General features: G+C 35.7%; 1 protein-coding gene across 1 annotated transcript; it reads right to left on the bottom strand.

The window, feature by feature from the left end:
- Nucleotides 1–615: 615 nt before the first annotated feature.
- Nucleotides 616–6854, bottom strand: LOC141611613 (sodium/proton antiporter 1). The gene is made up of 10 exons (XM_074430190.1): nt 6514–6854; nt 5495–5671; nt 5257–5385; nt 4779–4955; nt 3733–3839; nt 2749–2869; nt 2402–2463; nt 1985–2287; nt 1214–1508; nt 616–945 (listed from the first exon to the last, which is right to left on the bottom strand). Exons 1-10 carry the CDS (start codon nt 6724–6726, stop codon nt 829–831), a joined length of 1701 nt encoding a protein of 566 aa, XP_074286291.1. The 5' UTR covers nt 6727–6854; the 3' UTR covers nt 616–828.
- Nucleotides 6855–21321: the final 14467 nt, after the last annotated feature.

Here is a 21321-nt window from a genome sequence, read left to right as displayed (position 1 = left end):
TGGCTCGTAGCATTTAGTTTTCAGGCGAAATTGTTACTCCTTATAGTATTTTTTGTCCACTGCTTTCTAATACACAATCTGCATATCTATTATCGATGCCATCAACGGAAAAGACGAGGTCGTGAGAGGGGGGGGGGGGATGATTTTGACGTTATTGAGTGAGACAAAGTTGTCGAAGATGGTGGAAGTGAGACGCCGTCAAACCCTGAATACCGCCGACATTTACCTCCCAGCCACCACCACTAACTGAAAACCACTGTTGGCGTCACCCACCACTCCTTCCACACAACTTACCCACACCGGCGCCGCCATAGATCTTGTTTTTTCAACACTAGATATCACCTAAGGTCACCCCTAGAGACGCCGACTCCACCTCACAACCACAACCCTCATATTTGACATCCACCTCTTAGATCTTACGTTTTCTTCCTTCATTGTCTTTCGTGGTGGTTGCAACGGTGATGGTCGCCAAAAGGTGGTGTGGAGAGGCGATGGTACGAATTCATTGTTTTCAACGGTGATGGTCGTCGAAATATTATGATTTGATAAAATATGTAAATGAAATAGCAATTTGAACGAAAATCATCAAGAGAACTGAACAGTACAAATTCATTGTTTTAGCCCAACCCAGGAAATTGAAAGATCTAAAAACTTGTTACAACGGATTTTATTCTCAGTACAGAATACATGCCTCCTACGCAGCCAATCTATACTACACAGTAATCGCCCTTATTTCGTGCTATTAAAATCTAATATCTACTAAATAAGAAGAATCCAAAACGAATTACATTCAATCAATTTAAATATACAACAATCCAAATCAGGGACTTAACCCGACAAAAAAGGAACATTTGCGAGAGTAGTAGGGAGGGAGATATTGAGGTTATGAATCGCTAGATATGCAGCAATACCAGCCGCATAGCCTGCAAAAGCAAAACCGCTCACCTGCACAAGACCAGAGTATGTGTTTAGATTATGTACAATTATAATTGTCAAATGGTCGGGTAGGTCGAGGCCTGGGTCTGGATCATGTTCAGGATCAGGGCTGTGGTCAAGCCAAAATTTGGCTCATTTCATATCACAAGTCAAGATTTACGGGTTTTTGCCTTCAAAGAAGAGGGCTGTGTTGGAATTACAGACTGGTTCTTATTTTCACAGTCTATGTACAATTGATGTAAACGAGAAATAACTCAATAAGGATGCAAGTATGTACCTTCCTTAAGTACCAAAAGAAATCGACCTTTTCCATTCCCATAAAAGCAACGCCGGCAGCAGATCCTATGATTAGCATTGAACCACCAGTACCAGCACAAAATGCAATCAACTGCCAGAATTCTGAGTCTTTCGGAAATGAGGAAAGATCATACATTCCCATCGTGGCTGCAACAAGAGGAACATTATCTATAATTGCTGAAGCAACCCCAATTGCACTCGCGATAAGTTCAGTATTTCCAATATGGGCATCAAGGTAATTTGCCAGCTCTCTTAGGACTCCTGCTGCTTCCAAGCTGAGCCACAGAAAAAAAAAAAAAAAAAAAAAAAAATTCTTACGAACACAACTATATAGAAGTAAAATCTCAGATTATCAGCATTACTACATGTGTACAAGCCAATGATTTGTCTTTGTTAACTTCGAATAGTTGGCTATACTTCATTTCTTGCAACAAGACTTCAGTAATAGTAATAGTGGTTCTAAGTGAACTTTCTTCTTTATGAAAAGCGAAGTATACTCATTAATCATTACTTTCTCGAGACCAATAAAGTAGCTAATTTTATGGCCAATTGAGAAAATTCATGTCCTATTTCGAGGTGGGGTGATAGCTATTGACATCCAGTCGTCCTCATTCCTCATCATCCCCAAGGATGGATGGAATAGGCCAATAGGGTTGTCTTATTTTCAACCTAGTTTTCTTCCCTTGTCACAAAACAAAACCGAAGCAAACTAGATTAGAGGGACAACCAATGCAGATGGACCATATGTTACCTGCTAACAGAGAGAAGAATTCCTAGGAAGAAAAGGGCCCCTTGAGTATCAATACGAGACAAAGCTTGTGGTACTTTTAGTCTTTGCCTTTCAGTTTCACCATAATGAATGGCATCAGTCACTAGCCAAAGAACGCCAAGGCCCAAAAGCATACCCATATATGGCGGCAGGCCAGTTAGGCCTTTGAACACAGGAACAAATATCAAAGCACCAATGCCAACTGCAAAAACAAGTTGTCCACGGGGTGCCATCTGTTCTGAAGCCAAAACACTGGCAGATTCTTGTGCCTTTCCATTAACTTCGCTGAAATGAAAACCAGAGAATTGCTATTGTTTCAAGATTCAAAAACAGTAGAGCATTTCTTCTCAGCATAGACTGAAGTGACCGTCTCTTTTACATGACATGGTATTGAAATACCTTGTGAGCGACAATAGGGCCAAAGGTACAGCCAAAGATACAGCAGAAGGTATTAGCAAGTCCTACATTTTACAAGAAAAAAGAAGTGTCAAGCAACCCCAAAATTCCTAGCGAAAAGATAAGAAGTTAAATGCCAAAAAATGTTCCAGAGGATTACTTGAAGGTTAAAATACAATTTTAAGACATTACAGCTATTAGCGATGGCATGATAAAATTCAAAACTCATCTATGACGAAACCATCAGCACCAGTTATGCACACTTAAGATCACTTACGATTAAACCATCACAGGTAGCTAGATAACAGAGTACAAGAAAACAAGACACACTTCATTATACAATGACAAACCTTCATGGTAGGGAATGTGGATATTTGACCATGTATCCATAGCATTGTTGTTGTAACGTCTCCGATGGGTGTCCAAGCACCCCCAGCATTAGCGGCTATGACAATAACAGCTCCCAAAAGCCTGCCAAGGAATTCTAACAAGTGAAGGAAGACGTGGACTTAAAAGGGAATCAACGACCTATATGTAAAAGCCAATTACATCCAAAAATGATTGTCCGGCTGTTAAATTGTTAACTTTTAAGTGCTGCATAAAGTATGTGTGCCTTTAACAGAGGTGAATCCAGGTGTAAGCTTTACCAATCTGCTACTGACTAGAATTTTTTCTTCATGTTGAAATTTGAGAGTTAGTTTAAACAGTTAAGGAAAAGAGAACGATGCTGTCTCTCCCAATAAACTTCCATATAATGATTTCTGAAGTTAAAATGTAAAAGATTATTCTTTTCAGTGCTCTAGATATTTCCATCTAAGAAGAAACTTCCTATTTCTACCCAAGAAAAATACCCCCTCCCTCCAAATTAATCTCCATTTTAAATTCCCCCTTGCATAATTTTGAAGACTACGAATATTAAATGGGGACAATAGGAATTACAGAGACAAAGGGGTACATTTGCCTACCCCTTTCTAAAAGTAGTAGCATGGGAACTATACAAATCACTTTCACCTTTCACTTTTAAAGTGTTATTATTACTGTGTACAATGAAATAAAGCTAAACAGCATCAATCTTATAAGTAGTTCACCGTATCAATTACTAGCATGGAAATTATTGATTCAGCTTTTATATGTGTTCTATTGTTATCACCTTGAAAGTTTGAAGTCTGGACTATACTAGAAAATTTAATCAGAAATAAAAGAATGCAGACCAAACACACAAGAATTAAATCCCCAAGTTTCAAATTTTGTAAAAGCAAGCATTTTATCTCGCGTTAAGGCTTTGATAGGAGAGAAAGCAAATGAGGAAATTTTAGAGAGCTTGGAGAGCATACTTGCGGTATTCAGATGGTGGAACCAGTTTCCTTAACAAAGAAACCATGACAATGGTAGATGTCAAATTGTCAAGAATCGAACTGAGGAAAAATGTCACAAAACCAACCTGCCATTACAATCGAATTATTAAGCACCGTCATAGATATTTATAACTATAAGTCTAAACTGTAGTGAGCACAGAATGTCAATGCAAAAGAATTAAAAAAAAAAGACTAACCGTTTATGGTCCAAATTAAAAATTCCATTGTTTTTGACAAAAAGAAACATAACCTATAACTTTTTTTTCTGATGGAGAAAAAAAGCTAGTATATGCTTTAACTGAATACCATCGCATTTCTAGCCTCTCTCATCACTCAAATCATTCATTAAAGTAAACAGTGTGCTATGGCTCAAAGCTGGGTTTGGAAGTTCAAAATAAAGCAACAATTAAATCTCAACCCCAACTACGTTACAAAATTTTCCATGATACAAGAGAAGGATATCACCAAGACACCAACAGCGGTAGATTTCCAATTTCCAAGGAACAAAAAAGAATGACAAGGAGGCATTAACTACGTTACAGAATTTTCCATGATACAAGAGAAGGATATCACCAAGACACCAACAGCGGTAGATTTCCAATTTCCAAGGAACAAAAAAGAATGACAAGGAGGCATTAACTACCCAATGCCACGATGTTGATGTATGTACACTAAACATCATCAAGAAATGATTTTCATATACTTATAGTTTGAAAGAAACACTGACACAGCACATATCTTTACTAGGTGAAAATTTCTTTCACCAAATATAACAAGATTTCACAGACAATCCATAATAGAAAGCTTAGCCCAGAACGAGAAGTCAGAATGCATAGTCGACTATGTACAAACAAGACAAAGGAAATACAGAAATTTCTGCAGATAATTATCTTCTTCAAAATAGCCAAATAAGGACAATGACTGCAAGTTCTGCTGTAGTGCTCTCTGTCTCGTACAGCAATTTCATCAAATGTTACAAGAAATATCGGTTGATGAGTTATGCTAACATTAAAATGTAAACTTACCACCCAAAGCAATGTGCGTGGTTTTCGTGTTGTTATGTTCTCCGTGACCAGCTTAAACCCTTGATGAGCATCAACAATTTCAACTATTGTCATTGCACCTAACAAAAAAAACACAATTTGACTGACTTCAGCAGTGGCATGCTCTAGCTCTGTTACAACTACCTCGGTTGATGGGGCCTACAATATAAGTTAAAAAAGTGTCACATATTATGTGAAATCTAAATAGATTTCTAAAAGCAAAATTCTGGTCAAATGTACCCAACACACAGAGGAGTAAAAGAATTGCTCTTTCAAGATGACCCTCTTTAAGACATTCCTAGAAATAGCCTCAAGTAAGGCTAATCAGTAGTCCAAATCATGAAATCAATGAAAGACAACCCAACCTCAAACATGATATCACATGTCATCAGAAGAAAGAAAGAAAGAAGTTATGAGATTGTTGACTTGTTGTTATGCCAAGATACGTCGAAAACCTTACCCCTATACTGCGTATGACCCACAAGCTTACTGCCATAAGTAATCCCACTCCACTTTTGTTGAAGGCCAGGGACTCCTCAAAAATAATGCCAGCATATCCTATTCCAAATAGCAAAACCATAGCAAGATTCTGAAGAACAAGATTACACCAACATTTGTGAACACCATAACGTCAATCCCACCAGAATGCACCAAAGCATGCAACTTAAAAAACAAACACCTTAACTAAGAGAAAGGACCTGATTGGCAGCGACAAATGAATGATTAATAGCTGCAGTGCCTGTCAAAGCTGCCAAAAGGATAGCAAGAGCTTTCAGCAAATCCGTCTTTGGCTGATAACCGGCTTCTATGTCACTGGAGCTCGATTCGTCAACAGAACATATAGGATCACATTCTCCTGATGTCGGAACCACATCCTGAGGAATAAACTAATGTGTGAATAAAGAAACTTCAGAGCAAAAACTTTCTAAGAAATTCATTGATTGAACCATCAACTATACAAACATGCACATCCACATATTAAAGACTTAATCCTAGCAGTAAATGAGCAAAACATATATCCTAGGCTTAACATTGATTCTTTACCAATGCTCTCTTTGAATTGATCAACTAAGTCAACAAATCTGATAGTACTACATTACAGTTGCCAGCACAATACCGAACTTCTTAAACAATAAGATAGTTGATTAATCCATGATAGCTTGCACACCATACAAGGGTAACATGTTTAACATACAGTTCAGCAAAATACATCTATACATATGGATGAATAAGTTTATAAACTACTCCGTTCGTCCCAGTCAATTGTTTACTTATGTTATTCTATACATATGGACGCATTACTAAAAGTACACAAGTAAAACCTATATTTCAGGCTTCACATTGATTCCTGACAATCCTCTCTTCGAGACAATCAATTAAGTTACCAGCACAATACCGAACTTGTTAAACTACGGAGTATAAGATACGGATAAGATGATTAATTCATTCTAGCTTACGAACCACACAACGGCAACATTCTTTAACATCAGTGCAGGAAAATACATTCAAAGACATGAATATACCTAAAATTCTACACATTCGGATAAACATGCTCATAAATCAGTGATTGAACTTTCAGCTGCTAACAGAATTCTCATTCACCTGTTGACAGAATAATTGACAGTTTCACCAAACAAAATTCTAGCAAATGAACTAATCATCATCATCATCATCATAAAAGTAGTAAAATGAAGCAATTGAAGTTAAATATGAGGACCTGAAATTGAGATGATGAAGAATTTCGAGCTTTATCTTCAGCTCTAACGAGAATAGCCTCCTTATGCAAATATCGTCCACCATTGATCCTCCAGTTTAAGCTTCGAGGGAGAAGTACGAGCGAAGAGGGAGAAGAGGAGAGAGAGGAATGTCTGGATAAGGAGCGTGAGGTGGTGGAGAAGTGGGAGGGTGATGGGGAGAGATAAGACGTCATTGGAGAACAAGATAGAGAAAGAGTATGGGGGAGCCAAGCTAAGTGGTGTTGTCTCCTACTACTCTGCTAGTTCAACATGGCTTACCAATGTTATGATCTCACCATTAAATTCAGGAACCAAATGCCTTCACCTCGTCTTCTTTCCAAATTATCACCTTCGTCTCTCCGTCTTACTTTTTGGGAATGGCTAAATCCCGCACACAATTTTACTAAATCACGCACATTTTAACATCTTATCCCAAATTTACCCCTTTCATTTCTCCCCTTAAGTTAGAAATCAAAAATCCCAAAAGAGAATAAAATTCCCCAATAGCACTGGAATATCATACTGCAAATTTTATCAATTGAAAACTACGTAGAATACAATTATACAACAATGACTTGTTTTGGAACTGACTCAATGACGATGACGATTAAGTGTACAAGAATCATTTAATTTGTAACTGCAAAAATCGAATGGCAAAATTGTGTTTAATTTATTCTTGTAATTGGTGTGGAGATGCATCTTTAAATTGTACACCGACGACCGTTGCAACAACCACCAGCGTACACCAGCAACCGCCCACTACTCCGTCCAACCACCAAAGACCGTCGAACCATACTCCAGCCAACCCTTCGACCGCCAATTCACATCAAAGCCCTTCAACAACAACAAAAAATCAAAACCCTAATTGTAAATTTCCTTTTTCCAATCAAAGAAAAAACTTGTATTAATGAAATTGTTGGCAAAACGGCAAAATTACTTCTAACATGTCGAATTAAGATCCATGATTGATAAATTATTATTGAATTGGATTAGTTTTTAGAGGGAGGGAAGAGAGAAAACTTTTTTTTAATTGTTTTTAAGAGGGAGGGTAAAGTTGGAATGTTAGAGGCAAAATGTGCGGGATTGAGTAAAGCGTTGTGCGGGATTTAGCAAATACGTACTTTTTTATTTGGGTGGTGCTTACGGTTTTTACTTTTTTTTATATAAGAAATGACCATTTTATCTCTTTTATTTCAACTCCTCAATTTTCAATTTTTTCCCTCTACACCCTCATTTTCCTTTTTGTTTCATAATCAATAAATCTCATCCACCCAGACCACCCGTGAACCACATAAAAATATTATACGAGAAAAAAGCACAATTCGGATCAAGAAAAAACACCCATAGCAGTCGTTTGTTCCCTACTGAACACGTTGAAATCTAACCAACCGACTTCGCATGGCCAACAACATTCAAAGCACATGTATACAATTATAGGCAAATTGATGATAAACACATATAAGGGGATCAAATTAACGATATACGCGTACCCTCCCCAAGCAGAAACCATATAAAAGTACTCGAAAGTAGAAGTCAGCGACCAAGCGTATTACATAGTTTGATAATTTTATAATTTTTTCAAACCCTAATTTAATATAGCATAGCCCCCAATTTTATTAACCCTAATTTAATTTATTCAACTTAATTTGATACAAAACAATTAGCAAAACTAATGATGTTAGAATTCTTGTTAATATGATAAATAAAATCATTGATTAATCAATTCGTTGAGATTTGATTAATTTTGAGAGGAAGAGTAAAAGAGAGAATTTGTTTCTTTGTTTTTAGATTGAGGGCAATGTGTGGAAAAATTATGGCAAAAAGTCCATGATTGAGTAAAACTCGTCCATGAATGAGTAATGACGTTGTATTTTAATTGTTTATTTATTTTATTTTGGGTGTTTCAATTATTTTTTTTTCTTTTTTTCTTTTTTTTTTTAGAAAACCCCTTTAGGAGATTAATTATTATTACGTAAATCAGCCTCCAGCAAAGTTACAATATCTAGTGGTTCATCATCCCAGCTACGACGTCCCGGCTGCCAAAGAACAAAATTTGCTAAGCTATCAGCTACACTATTAAACTTCCGACGAAAACAATTAAAAGATATAGAGTTAAACCAATTACAAGCAACAAAAATATCCTCGTATACTAAAGAAATATCACTCCTATCGCGCCTCTCGGCATTAATCGCATTAATGACCACTTGACAATCGTTTTCAATGATGATCCGTCGCTCCTCACGTCTTCTAGCCTCCTTCATGCCATGCAATATTACCATAGCTTCCGCAACATCTGACTCCCATTCCATATGCACTCTAATCGAACACACCCATCTCGCCAGTCCAGCCGCCCCGTATCAACATTAACTTTAACCACACCATCACCTGGTCGTCTACAGCCCACCCACTCATCCTCCCTTCGCTTATCTTCATCACCCCTACCATCCTTAATCTCTACCCTTCTCAATCGGTCCCCCCACCCGTGCTCTCTATGTAATACCACGGTTTTGTACTCGGTCGAGTAGGTGAGGGCACACGACCGAGTGAGCTGTACTCAGTTGAGTGGTGTGACCAAGTGGTATCTTGGGATTTGTCAGGCTTCTGTTTTGGAGTAACTCGACCGCGCTGGTGAGGCAGTCGGTCGAGTAGGTCGTACTCAGTCGAGTGAGGTTGTGACACTCGACCGAGTGTCCGGTCGGGGGATGTATTTTGCGCGGTTTTGATTAAAGTGATTAGAAAGACATAAACTTACATCGACATTTCTTAATCATTTTTATAAAACCTAATTACATTTTATAAACTCCCTCTAATTAATCACCTTAATCACCTCCCAAGAAAAGGTTGGTCATTGTTGTGTTAGAAATCTAGATCTCTCTACTAACATATTCATATATGTTTTTGTTAATTTAGTCATAAAATTAAATGATGATCTTATGCATGCAAACTATAAACAATTTAAAGAAGAAATCTTCATCTTACATTGGTATTTCGGTTTATATGGGCACAAGAGAGTTCTCCTTCTCTCTTGTTCTTGTACTCTCCTTAATGGATGAACTAGGATCCAAGTGTAGGATCCCTCCCAAAGTAAAATACCCAAGGTAAACTCTTAATCAAATTAATATTATGTATACTAGAATAATATTAATTTAATGGAAAAATTGACCCAAAAATATTATGGAACTCTCTATTATTTCGGTTAGAGAGAAGGAAGAGAAGGAAGAGTTTTTATCTTTCTAAAAATCAATTTTAGATGAATGAATGAATTGGCTAATACACTAAAATATAATCAAGTGTATATGTTAATAATAAGGCAAAACCCTTGGTTTTGCTCTTATGAAAAACCGGGTAAGGGGAAGGGGAGGGACCAATACATGCAATACTTTGTCTTCACAATGACAACTAGGTTTTGCATGGCTAGTTTTGTAGGAAATGATTATGTTTTCCACTAACATAATCAACACAAAAACTCCCTAATACTCCCCTTAATTTCGGTTTACATAGATAATATGGACTCCTTATTATCTTTGTCAAAATGTCAATTTGTCTTATGTCACATGTCATATGTTACATAAATTTGTTATGTATTTTTAACATATTAAAAATGAACGTATTAATAAAAATACGTCATATACAAAAATCGACTTAGCAATTCATAATTGCTTGTACCAAAATATTTTACCAATTTATAAATCACAATAACTTGTATTTATAATAATTCATTCAATTTTAATTGTTTTCTTAAACAATAATTTCATCTAAGCAATGAAACAATTCGATTACTTAGACCGTATCTTATTTAATCAAATTTCAATAAGACACGTAAATATTACTTCCAAAATCGTCCGTCAATTTTAAATATTTTAATTGACCCGTATCGTCATACGATCAATTAAATAATCAATTAAGAGTGTTACCCTTTAGGTATGACCTAAGGGGATCAACTGGTCACCACCGTCGCACGACAGTAATGTCAAACTCTAGTCAGCCAATCATTACCGATATGTGTGGACCAGTTGACAGTAAAATATTACTTCCCAATTGTATTCTTTATAATGAGACTTAAACATGTGATCATCATGATCAACAGTTGTGATCGCATTATTGTCGGAGGACACATATTCCAACAATCTCCACTTGTCCTCGACAAGTGTGCGTCACCAATTCTCTTGTCCTATTACTATCTCCCACTCAATGCAAGGTGTCTTTCAGGTCGTACTTGCAAGTGATCATATCGAGAGTGGTTTCCTCGATCTGGAGAATAACTGATTGACCGGATTTATCCACTATGGACATATTCCGAGCATGACCACGCATTTCCAGTTCATTGCTCCTCGAGTGGCCCTAAGATATTGTTATAACCCTGACTAGGGATGGACAATTCCTATCGCACTCATTCCCTTCGACTAGCCACAGCCATCATAACCCAAAATATGCCCATTTGACCCCATTTACGAAGGTCGTAGTAACACAAATCAAAGTTAATCAAATCGTGCCATCTTAGGCGAATAGTTTTTAGTCAAAAGAATCGACTCATTAGAATACTATAGTAGCTCTCGCCACGACCAGGCTATATAAATTTGCCAGAACTCTATAAGCGGTCATAAGGCCCGACAAAATGTTCCTAACAGTCTGCCTATGTGATCGACTAGTTATCTCACATGACTCTATGTCACTTGAACTTGCCATCAATCGCATCACACTCTAGTCACTTCGAGACGTCACCTCATGTAAGTAACTATGGGCAAATACAATGCTAATCCGTGTTCACTTTAACGGGGTTCAGTTGTCTCTACAACCCGTTTGGACATAGCAAAGTATAAGGTGAGTTAATAATAACTCAAACGACAAATGTCGACATCACACTCGGGTAGTCAATACCATATTACAACCTTGTGATGCATATCGTAAGTGTGTAAACACTTGTTGATTGCAATAGAAGTTTAACATATCATGTGTCCATGTGTTCAAACTTCTTATAATCGCATTTTCCTTTACGTTCATGTTATCTTCTCATAGCATGAACCTTACCAAGTACAAATCTAGGTTCACAACCTCGGTTTCAGTTCTTTATCTTGAAAGAACTTCCTTGTCGATTATCACAAACGAATTTGTGGTGAATGATATAACTTGTACTGTTCAAGTACTCCATCCACGCACAATACACTAGGTATATGTTTTGTAGAGTCTTGCAACAATTTGTCAAGATGATTTGCCTAGCACTTCTCACAAGTCCTAGCATTTTAGGAAAGATTAGTTTTGAGTAACTTCTTATTCAACTAAGTATCTTTCCAAACTTGCTATTTCTCCTTTTAGCTTGAGAGCTTAGGATTTTCATAAATCCTTACATGTGTTCGAACTGCAATATGTGCAACCTCTTGGCACACAACAGAGTCTTCTATTCAAACACTGAAATCGCTCATCAAATTCTCCTCGAGAATTCATGACGTTTCTTGTATGGTTTTCCAACGATTCATCATGCTTTTATGCATATGAATCATTATTGGACATGTGCATGATTATTCTAATGGCGGAAACATTAGTAACTAATAATCATGAGATCAACCATTCTTAGGTTCAAGGAACGACCATGACTGCTAATGGCAATTCCATTTTCATTTACATGAATAACCTACGTTTCTCGTTGATTTGATGTGAATGTCTCAATACTTATCCAACATCTCATAATGTAATTGGATTCATCATAGTCCATTTTCATCCAGAATTGAAAACTCAAATACTCCTTTGTGAAGGAAGGTATTATCTCGTCATTCTTCAATGAGTGATGAGTTATAGACTTTTATAAGAGGATTACTCCCACTAAATTCCATGTCTTCACATGATAATTTCGAACTCCCACTTAATTCCACATGATCCGCAATTGACTACTCAATTGAGATATTTCAAGAATTGAAATTTATTGCTTTGTTAAGTTATTGAGATAAAACCATATATGTTCCCATCATATCCTTTCAAAATACTCATTTTGAAGTGGTCTCATCTTAATCTTATGGAAAGAGATTTTAATCTCTAACTTATTCATATCATAATGATGTGTAGCAATGTCATTATTCAAATATAAATAATATCTAAAACACGTCCTTCGAAATACCCTTTTGGAAGGAGGTTTATTTCATTTTCACAATGAGGTTAAGTAATGACATTTGCGTGGTTAAAACTTAGCTATTGATGATATCGGTATATCAATCCTTGCAACCTCTAGTCATAAATCATGTTTATTTTCTAGGATGTTACTTAATTCATTTAGGCTCTTAAGTAAATATCAAGGTTGAAACTATTGGTCAAAATTTATCATAAACTAGTCAAAACTCTTGTTAAGACTTTACATTAGTCTTTTTCTTCCAAAACTTTCTTTTGGTCTCCTCGTGTAGTTATCGTGAGAAAACATTCATTTGATTACTTCACTTGGTCTCTTTTTTCATGTAGTTTTATTCGAGACCATAGATCTTATCTATTGGGTATACTATATAAATAGATATACCTTTATTCAAATCATTCTTTCTTGCGTAGATCTCGTATACACAAGTATATAGATTTATCTTGGTGTTGTGTCCTCATTTTCTCCCACTCTATCTTTAGAATAAATACACTAGAGATTCAAAGATAGCTTATGGCACACAAATAATGATTTGAAGTATAAGGAGGACTATCTCATAGGTTTGACTAATAGTTTTAGATTTTGTAAGTGTACTTGGTGATTGACATTCCTTTAAGAGAGTTCATAAACTCAATGACACTTTGTAAATGATCATACACAAGCCTTAAGCATGTGGACATATAATGAATCTCATCATTATAATTGTCTATTAGATCACTTTAAGTGAATAATCATATGTTTCTAAGACCAAGCAAGTAAAGACGAATTTTAGAATAAGGATAAAACGATAAAACGGGTGACTTGGGTTGCAAACCAAGCCACCATTATCCAAAATACAACCAATTATCCAAAATACCTTTCCATGTCGAACACGGAAACTTAAAAGGTTCTAAAATCCGAAACATAATTAAAATAAGACAATAAAAAGCAAAGCTTCATGAAAGCTATTCCTAGCTTCTTTATGGTTTCTCAAGCTTGCTTTTATTTTCCTTTGTCTTTGCTTGGTGGAGGCCCTATTTACAATAAAAGGGAGATACATTATCACAACTTTGTATCACAATGCCATAGTTGAATTAGAAACATAAAAGAAAGGATAGTCATTTACCTACTGGAGTGATCTTTCCAGCCTTAATATCACCAAGGTATTTGAAACAATTTCTTTTCCAATGTCCAACACCATTACAATAATGGCATTTATCAAGAGGACCCTTCTTGATTTTGGAAGTGCTAGCTTCATAAGTCCTAGCTTTGGTGAAAGTGGGAGCTTGTTTCTTACCCTTCCTCCCATTCTTCTTGAACTTCCCCTTGCTTTTGGTGCTAATGTTAAGCACATCCTTGAGTGGGTTCACATTTAACCCCATGTCCCTTTCGGCTTGCACAAGTAACTTGTGCAATTCTTCAAGAGACACGTCCTTGTCTTGCATGTTAAAATTCACCCGGAATTGAACATACGCTTTGACTTTGGATAAGGAGTGTAGAATTCTATCTACAATGAGTTCTTTGGGGATTTCAACCTTTTGAATCTTCAAGGTCTCGACTAGCTCCATTAATTTGAGCACATGAGGGCTAACCTTTTGGCCCTCTTTGAAGTCGAGATCAAAGAATGCCGCGGCCGCCTCATATTGGACGATCCGCGGAGTTTGTGAAAACATTGTCACAAGCTTGGAGTAAATCTCATTAGCGGTGCCCATCTTAAAGGCTCTCCTTTGGAGATCCGCCTCCATCGCAAAGATCAACACATTTTTCATTGCGGCGGACTCCTTATGGTAAGCCTCATATGCTTCCCTTGTGGCGGCGGTCGATCTAGTATTAGGTTCGGGTGGAGAGGCCTCGGTAAGATAACGAAGCTTGTCGTCACCTTGGGCGGCTAATTTGAGTTGGGCATCCCAATCGGAGAAATTTGACCCATTCTTTTCAAGTTTACATCGATCCATGAAGGATCGGAGCCATGATGAATTAGCGAGAGGCGTGGCGTTTGGGTTTGGTGTAGCCATTTGTTATGAGAAAAAGAAGTGGTCTACAAAACAAAAGATAGAAGGAATAAAACATATGTCGTTTTAATAATAATACTCGTAAAATAATTTAAACAAGTTTTATTGCATTTTTCTAGTGACCTCTACCCAACTAGATAAATGATTCCAAGACCCAAATTCATATCAACTTAGGCACAGGGTAGCCGATGAAACCCTTATCAATATAACTTGGTGGATTAACCTTTTAATCGATTCTACTTTTAGAACTCTTGGTCGATAAAATTACTCTAATGTTTATCTATAGCCCAAAACACATCCGACAAGGGCACGGGGTAGCCGATGAAACCCTTATCAAAAACTTTTGTTGAGTTCAATCCAAATTTCGAATAAATGTGTCCATGATCCAAATTTACATTAATTTGGGCACGGGGTAGCCGATGAAACCTTCATCAACATAAATTCGGTGGATAGACATTTATCACCCACTTCCCCTACGTAACAAGGTTTGTACCCCGGGGTAGCCGAGTGCACTCCCTCGCGAAATAGGTTTTCATGGTTTCTACTATTTGGTAAGGCTATGTCTCAATTGATTGTTTTAGCGAGAGGTCATATCAATTTATTATCTATCACGTTTTAAGTGAACTAAAGCGGTGAACTACGATAATTGTATTTGACACGGTCGATAAACTCGATAAAAGATGATGCATGTTTTCGTTATGGCGATTTAGCGATGCATGCGACATATAATAAAAATGCAAAACATAAAATAAATCCTAGTATGGCCTTCCTAAAATAGAAAAACTATTTAACTATTACATATTCGGAAACCAACTCCATTGGTCCCTTGAACTTCGGTTGTGGCACGCATCTCGAGGTAACACCGTCTTTATGTATCGTCTTCTTGAAGAAATCCGTCTTTATGGAACTCCGGAATAAATAAATTACATAATAAATTACATAATTTCCTATTATACATTTGTACATAAAATAAAATAAATCTATTAAAATACAAAACGGTGATACGAGATCACAATAAAATTACAACCGAATCGATATTCCCATACATTTCGGGTAATATCAATTAAAAACTAAGGCCATACTAAGTAAAATTACATAATTCAAAAATTACATAAAATAAAATTATGACAATCACAATGAAAATGCAGCATTATAATATGTATGAACATGCCAAATTTTATGCTAAATCGCCTTTAAGTAGCCAATATCGTATATTACACGGTTTTTACGGATTTGCGTGATTCAACGTTTTATAATCACAAAAATTACATAAATTCATATTTATGCACAAGTTAATTACCCTAACCTCTTAGGACTCAAAATTAGTCTCCACTAACTATTTGACCATAATTAACTCATATTTCTAAAATTGTTCATTAATGGACTTAAAATTACAATAATAAGCTATAAACTACAAATAAATCACAAAAATTCCAAATAAATTCAAAATTTGAAATTTAAAACTTGTGAACATTCTGGAAAATACCATGACACTCATAATGTTCAAAAAACTTAAGTTAAAAATTTCGAAATTTATCCGGAAAAACAATGTTGCGGTTTATCGGTTTTAACAAATATAGTCATAAAACATAAGAAAAATTATATTTATCAACTTTTCAATTTTAGATCTGAAATGAATAATAAAATGCAACATATGACGTTTTTCCTTAGTCATGGAGTATGTTATATTAATATTTTACTAATTAAGTCACTATTTATGCTATTTTTCTTCAAAAAATCATAAATCATGCATAAAGACTTCAATATAGCCTATTATTTTACACACATCGTTTAAAATTGCATGTGATAACATACTAAATTTCTATGACCAGATTCGAAATTTATCTCATATTAACCTATTTTTCATCTAAATCCGATTTTAAACATGAAAAATCCATTTTCCGAGCATAATAACTCCAAAAATTATGAAAATTTACAGGTCATCTCAAAATAATATATGTGACAACATATCCAAAAATCACTGGAAATGTCGAAGTTTAGCTAATTTTAGTCCGAAAATGACATTTTATTCATAAAATCATATTTTTAATGCCATTATTATATAAGATGAACAATAAAAATCCATAAAATAACCAAAATATCCTAAAAATATTTTAGGACCATAAATTTTAACATGCATAAATTATTTTCGTAATATATCATAATAACACAAATTCACAAGTTTTATATGTTATTCGTATAACTCGGAAAAACTATAACCGATTTGCATGCAAACAACCAAGGCTCTTGATACCGATTGTTAGAAATCTAGATCTCTTTACTAACATATTCATATATGTTTTTGTTAATTTAGTCATAAAATTAAATGGTGATCTTATGCATGCAAACTATAAACAATTTAAAGAAGAAATCTTCATCTTACATTGGTATTTCGGTTTATATGGACACAAGAGAGTTCTCCTTCTCTCTTGTTCTTGTGCTCTTCTTAATGGATGAACTAGGATCCAAGTGTAGGATCCCTCCCAAAGTAAAATACCCAAGGCAAACTCTTAATCAAATTAATATTATGTATACTAGAATAATATTAATTTAGTGGAAAAATTGACCCAAAAATATTATGGAACTCTCTATTATTTTGGTTAGAGAGAAGGAAGAGAAGGAAGAGTCTATCTTTCTAAAAATCAATTTTAGATGAATGAATGAATTGGCTAATACACTAAAATATAATCAAGTGTATATGTTAATAATAAGGCAAAACTCTTGGTTTTGCTCTTATGAAAAACCGGGTAAGGGGAAGGGGAGGGACCAATGCATGCAATACTTTATCTTCACAATGACAACTAGGTTTTGCATGGCTAGTTTTGTAGGAAATGATTATGTTTTCCACTAACATAATCAACACAAAAACTCCCTAATACTCCCCTTAATTTCGGTTTACATAGGTAATATGGACTCCATATTATCTTTGTCAAAATGTCAATTTGTCTTATGTCACATGTCATATGTTACATAAATTTGTTATGTATTTTTAACATATTAAAAATCAACGTATTAATAAAAATACGTCATATACAAAAATCGACTTAACAATTCATAATTGCTTGTACCAAAATATTTTACCAATTTATAAATCACAATAACTTGTATTTATAATAATTCATTCAATTTTAATTGTTTTCTTAAACAATAATTTCATCTAAGCAATGAAACAATTCGATTACTTAGACCGTATCTTATTTAATCAAATTTCAATAAGACACGTAAATATTACTTCCAAAATCGTCCGTCAATTTTAAATATTTTAATTGACCCGTATCGTCATACGATCAATTAAATAATCAATTAAGAGTGTTATCTTTTAGGTATGACCTAAGGGGATCAACTGGTCACCACCGTCGCACGACAGTAATGTCAAACTCTAGTCAGCCAATCATTACCGATATGTGTGGACCAGTTGACAGTAAAATATTACTTCCCAATTGTATTATTTATAATGAGACTTAAACATGTGATCATCATGATCAACAGTTGTGACCGCATTATTGTCGGAGGACACATATTCCAACATGTTGAGCATTCGGAGTTCCTAGTTCTCGTATCATTCGCGTAGTAAGTCAATATTCATCCTTATTCATTTTATAGTTTGTTTTAGAAGTTTCATGTAACCCTGATTTGGGATAAAATGGGAAAATGGTCGTGTAATCATAGATTATGGATAGTAATTGCATGTATATCGTTATATAAGTGAAGAATTTGTAGAAGAGCAGTTATAAACCATCTTGCGCTATTTCCGGATTTTGCGAATAAGGTAGAATTTCCTTACACAGTATAATTAAGAAACAACTTAAATAAATGATAAGTTTAGTGATTTACAAATAAATGAATAATAAATGTGAACTAGACATTATACAACTTGTCTACCATCTAAGATAACTATGTATGCTACTTGACTCCAAGTCCGATGCTCGTCCCGTCTCCCACGTGACATCAAAATAACATGTACTTAACCTGCTCCCTATATGATGGGAAATATCATATGGATCGACACAAGCCACTCGAAAATAGGTGACAATTACACAGACACACAACACGTCAGTTTCAATAAATAATAATAAGACACAACATGATAGCTAAAATGCAACATGCCAATGATACGAATGCACCACAATTATACAATCACCACGCCGGTAACAAGACATGCCCAGACGTACCCACAACCACCGGTGCCAGGGACACGCCCACGACCCCACACCTCACACAAAGGTACCGGGACACGTCCAGACATACCGGGCCCGGAAGCCAACCAGATATCCTGCCAAACGTCGTATCTCATCCACACGAGTCCCTCCGAACTCAAACCATTAATGTGCACATTCCTCTTCGAGCAGGAAGCTCTAAGAGGCGACTCAAACGTAAGATGGTCTCCCAACCGTATTACGTCTCCTCAACAACAAGTGATGTGTTCATTTTATATATACTTTTACCCCTCATTTTAGCTCAGTTTTGATTGCATATCATACTTTAATTAGTAAATTTGTGAGCTAATCTTGTGTTCTAGGTGTGTTGCTTGTATTTTATCGCATTTTGTAGGAATGAAGTACTTGGATGCTTTTTCCCGTCATTTTAGAAAACACCGAGTTCACTAAGCTAAGTGGAAGCAAGATGAACCATGATAGGATATTATGGAAATGACAAGGTCCAAGCATGAGGAATTATGAAGTGGGTTGATGCACATATAAAATCACAAATGAAGCCCAAGTTAAGAAATCCATACAAACACTTTGGATGCTCAACTTTGAATGCTCATGGGATGCCAAATTATGTGATTAACCGGGTGATTAAGGAGCATTTAACATAAACATTGGATCCCTCAAGCATTTAATCAAGAATTGAAGACAAAATGCCCGGATTCCTACGTTCCCGATCAGGGCAGGCAACCCCGATCGGGGTTGACCCCCTCTTGGACTTTTACGTTATGCCCCTATTTTGTTATAAATAGGGGTCTTATTCCGTCATTGGGATACATCTTTTCATACGTCTTTCATATACCATTTTACTCTCTATTAGCCTTAAGCAAACAAATTCTCTCATAGTTCTCATTTTAGTTTTAATATTGTCAAGCATTTGATATTTGTTAAAAATTTAGTTCTTATAATCAAGCTTTTGGTTCTCATTTGTTCTTCCTTGCAAGTTCCTAGTCCAAGTTCCATTTCTATTTCGGTAATTCTAATTCTAGTTTATTTAGTTTACATTTCTATTTTAGTTATCACATAGTTTTATCATTAGTATTTTAATTATATTACATAGTTTATTATTGCATTTATGTTTCACCATTTAATTTACATTATTTCTATAATCATGTCTAGCATTTCTTACAATATAGTTTGTAGTTTTCATTTCAATACGAGTAGCTAAATTTCCTTAGTCTAGGGATTAGAGAAGCCATGCAATAACTAATATATGTAAAATGATAAATTAGGTTGATATAATATTGTCTAATTGTTTCTATAACATATTTGTATCGTCACAATTAATCTTTGTTTAGAGGCCTTATTCATTGATTAAGTTTTTTAATTCATTCTATAACTCGAGAGGCACAGAATCGGATTAGACTAAGCATGTGTAGTAGGACGACCTAGTCATAAACGAGAGTTTCTCTAGGACCTGGTCTATGGTTGACACTAATATCGATAGGTGGGTGTCTTTAAGCCTAAACAATTGACATTGTTATTATTTCCGATTTTGGCATGAATATATATTTACAATTGCATGTGTGACCCGACTCCCCTAGACTCCTTTAATCATATATTGTTATATCATTTTATTTGCTAATCATCAAACCAACTAACAAACCAAACCAATCGTAATCGACCTTGATAGAAGTCTACTCATAGCATTTCATAGCGTAATTCCCGTCTCCTTGTGTTCGACCCCTATTACTACATTAATTTGTGTCTAGGAAATTTATCTTTGTTGGGTGTGCGACTTTGCCTATCAAATTTTGGCGCCGTTGCCGGGGAGCACTGTTTTATTGTGTTTAGATTTGTCGATTTCTATCTTGTTTTCTTTTGTCTTAAGGAACACTTGTTCCTTGAGACCGTTACTTATCATTTTCTAGAGATTGTTGTCTTATGCCCAAGTCTTCTCGTAGTGGAGATTTGTTTTCACCGGTTTCCGAGCCCGAGAAAACCTTTCGTAGGAGACGAAGTTTTTGGAAAGAAGTGAAAGAAGCCGCTTCCCCGGTGCAAGTTGAAAGAGCAAGAAAGTCTTACTTAGGCGATCGAAAAGCTCTTGAAGAGGAGGAGGTTTCTAGTTTATCATCTCCACCACCACCACCATCTCCAACCAAAAAGATGGTGAAACTTTCCATTCCAAACCCACCGCGGCTATGCTTCCGGCTGGTATTACAACTACTCAAATTACCGCGCCGAAATTCGAGATCAAACCGGCTTTCATTAGCCTTGTGGAGAGGAAACAATTTGGGGGAAGTCCTTTGGAGGATCCCAATTTGCATGTACAAAACTTTTGCGATTATTGCTCCATGATTTGGCAAACGAGCGTCACTGAAGCCCAAATTAGGGAAATACTTTTCCCTTTCTCTTTGAAGGACAATGCAAAGCTATGGATCAATAGCCTTGATCACACAGCCATGAGAATCACAAATTGGGAGACATTGGCTCTTGCTTTCTATCAAAAGTTTTTTTCCACCGGAGAAAACTCAA

This window comes from Silene latifolia, chromosome 11 (assembly GCF_048544455.1).
Source record: "Silene latifolia isolate original U9 population chromosome 11, ASM4854445v1, whole genome shotgun sequence".
Lineage (NCBI taxonomy): Eukaryota > Viridiplantae > Streptophyta > Magnoliopsida > Caryophyllales > Caryophyllaceae > Silene > Silene latifolia.
Note: the sequence above shows the minus strand (reverse complement) of the source record. Positions and strands in the feature narration are given on the sequence as shown.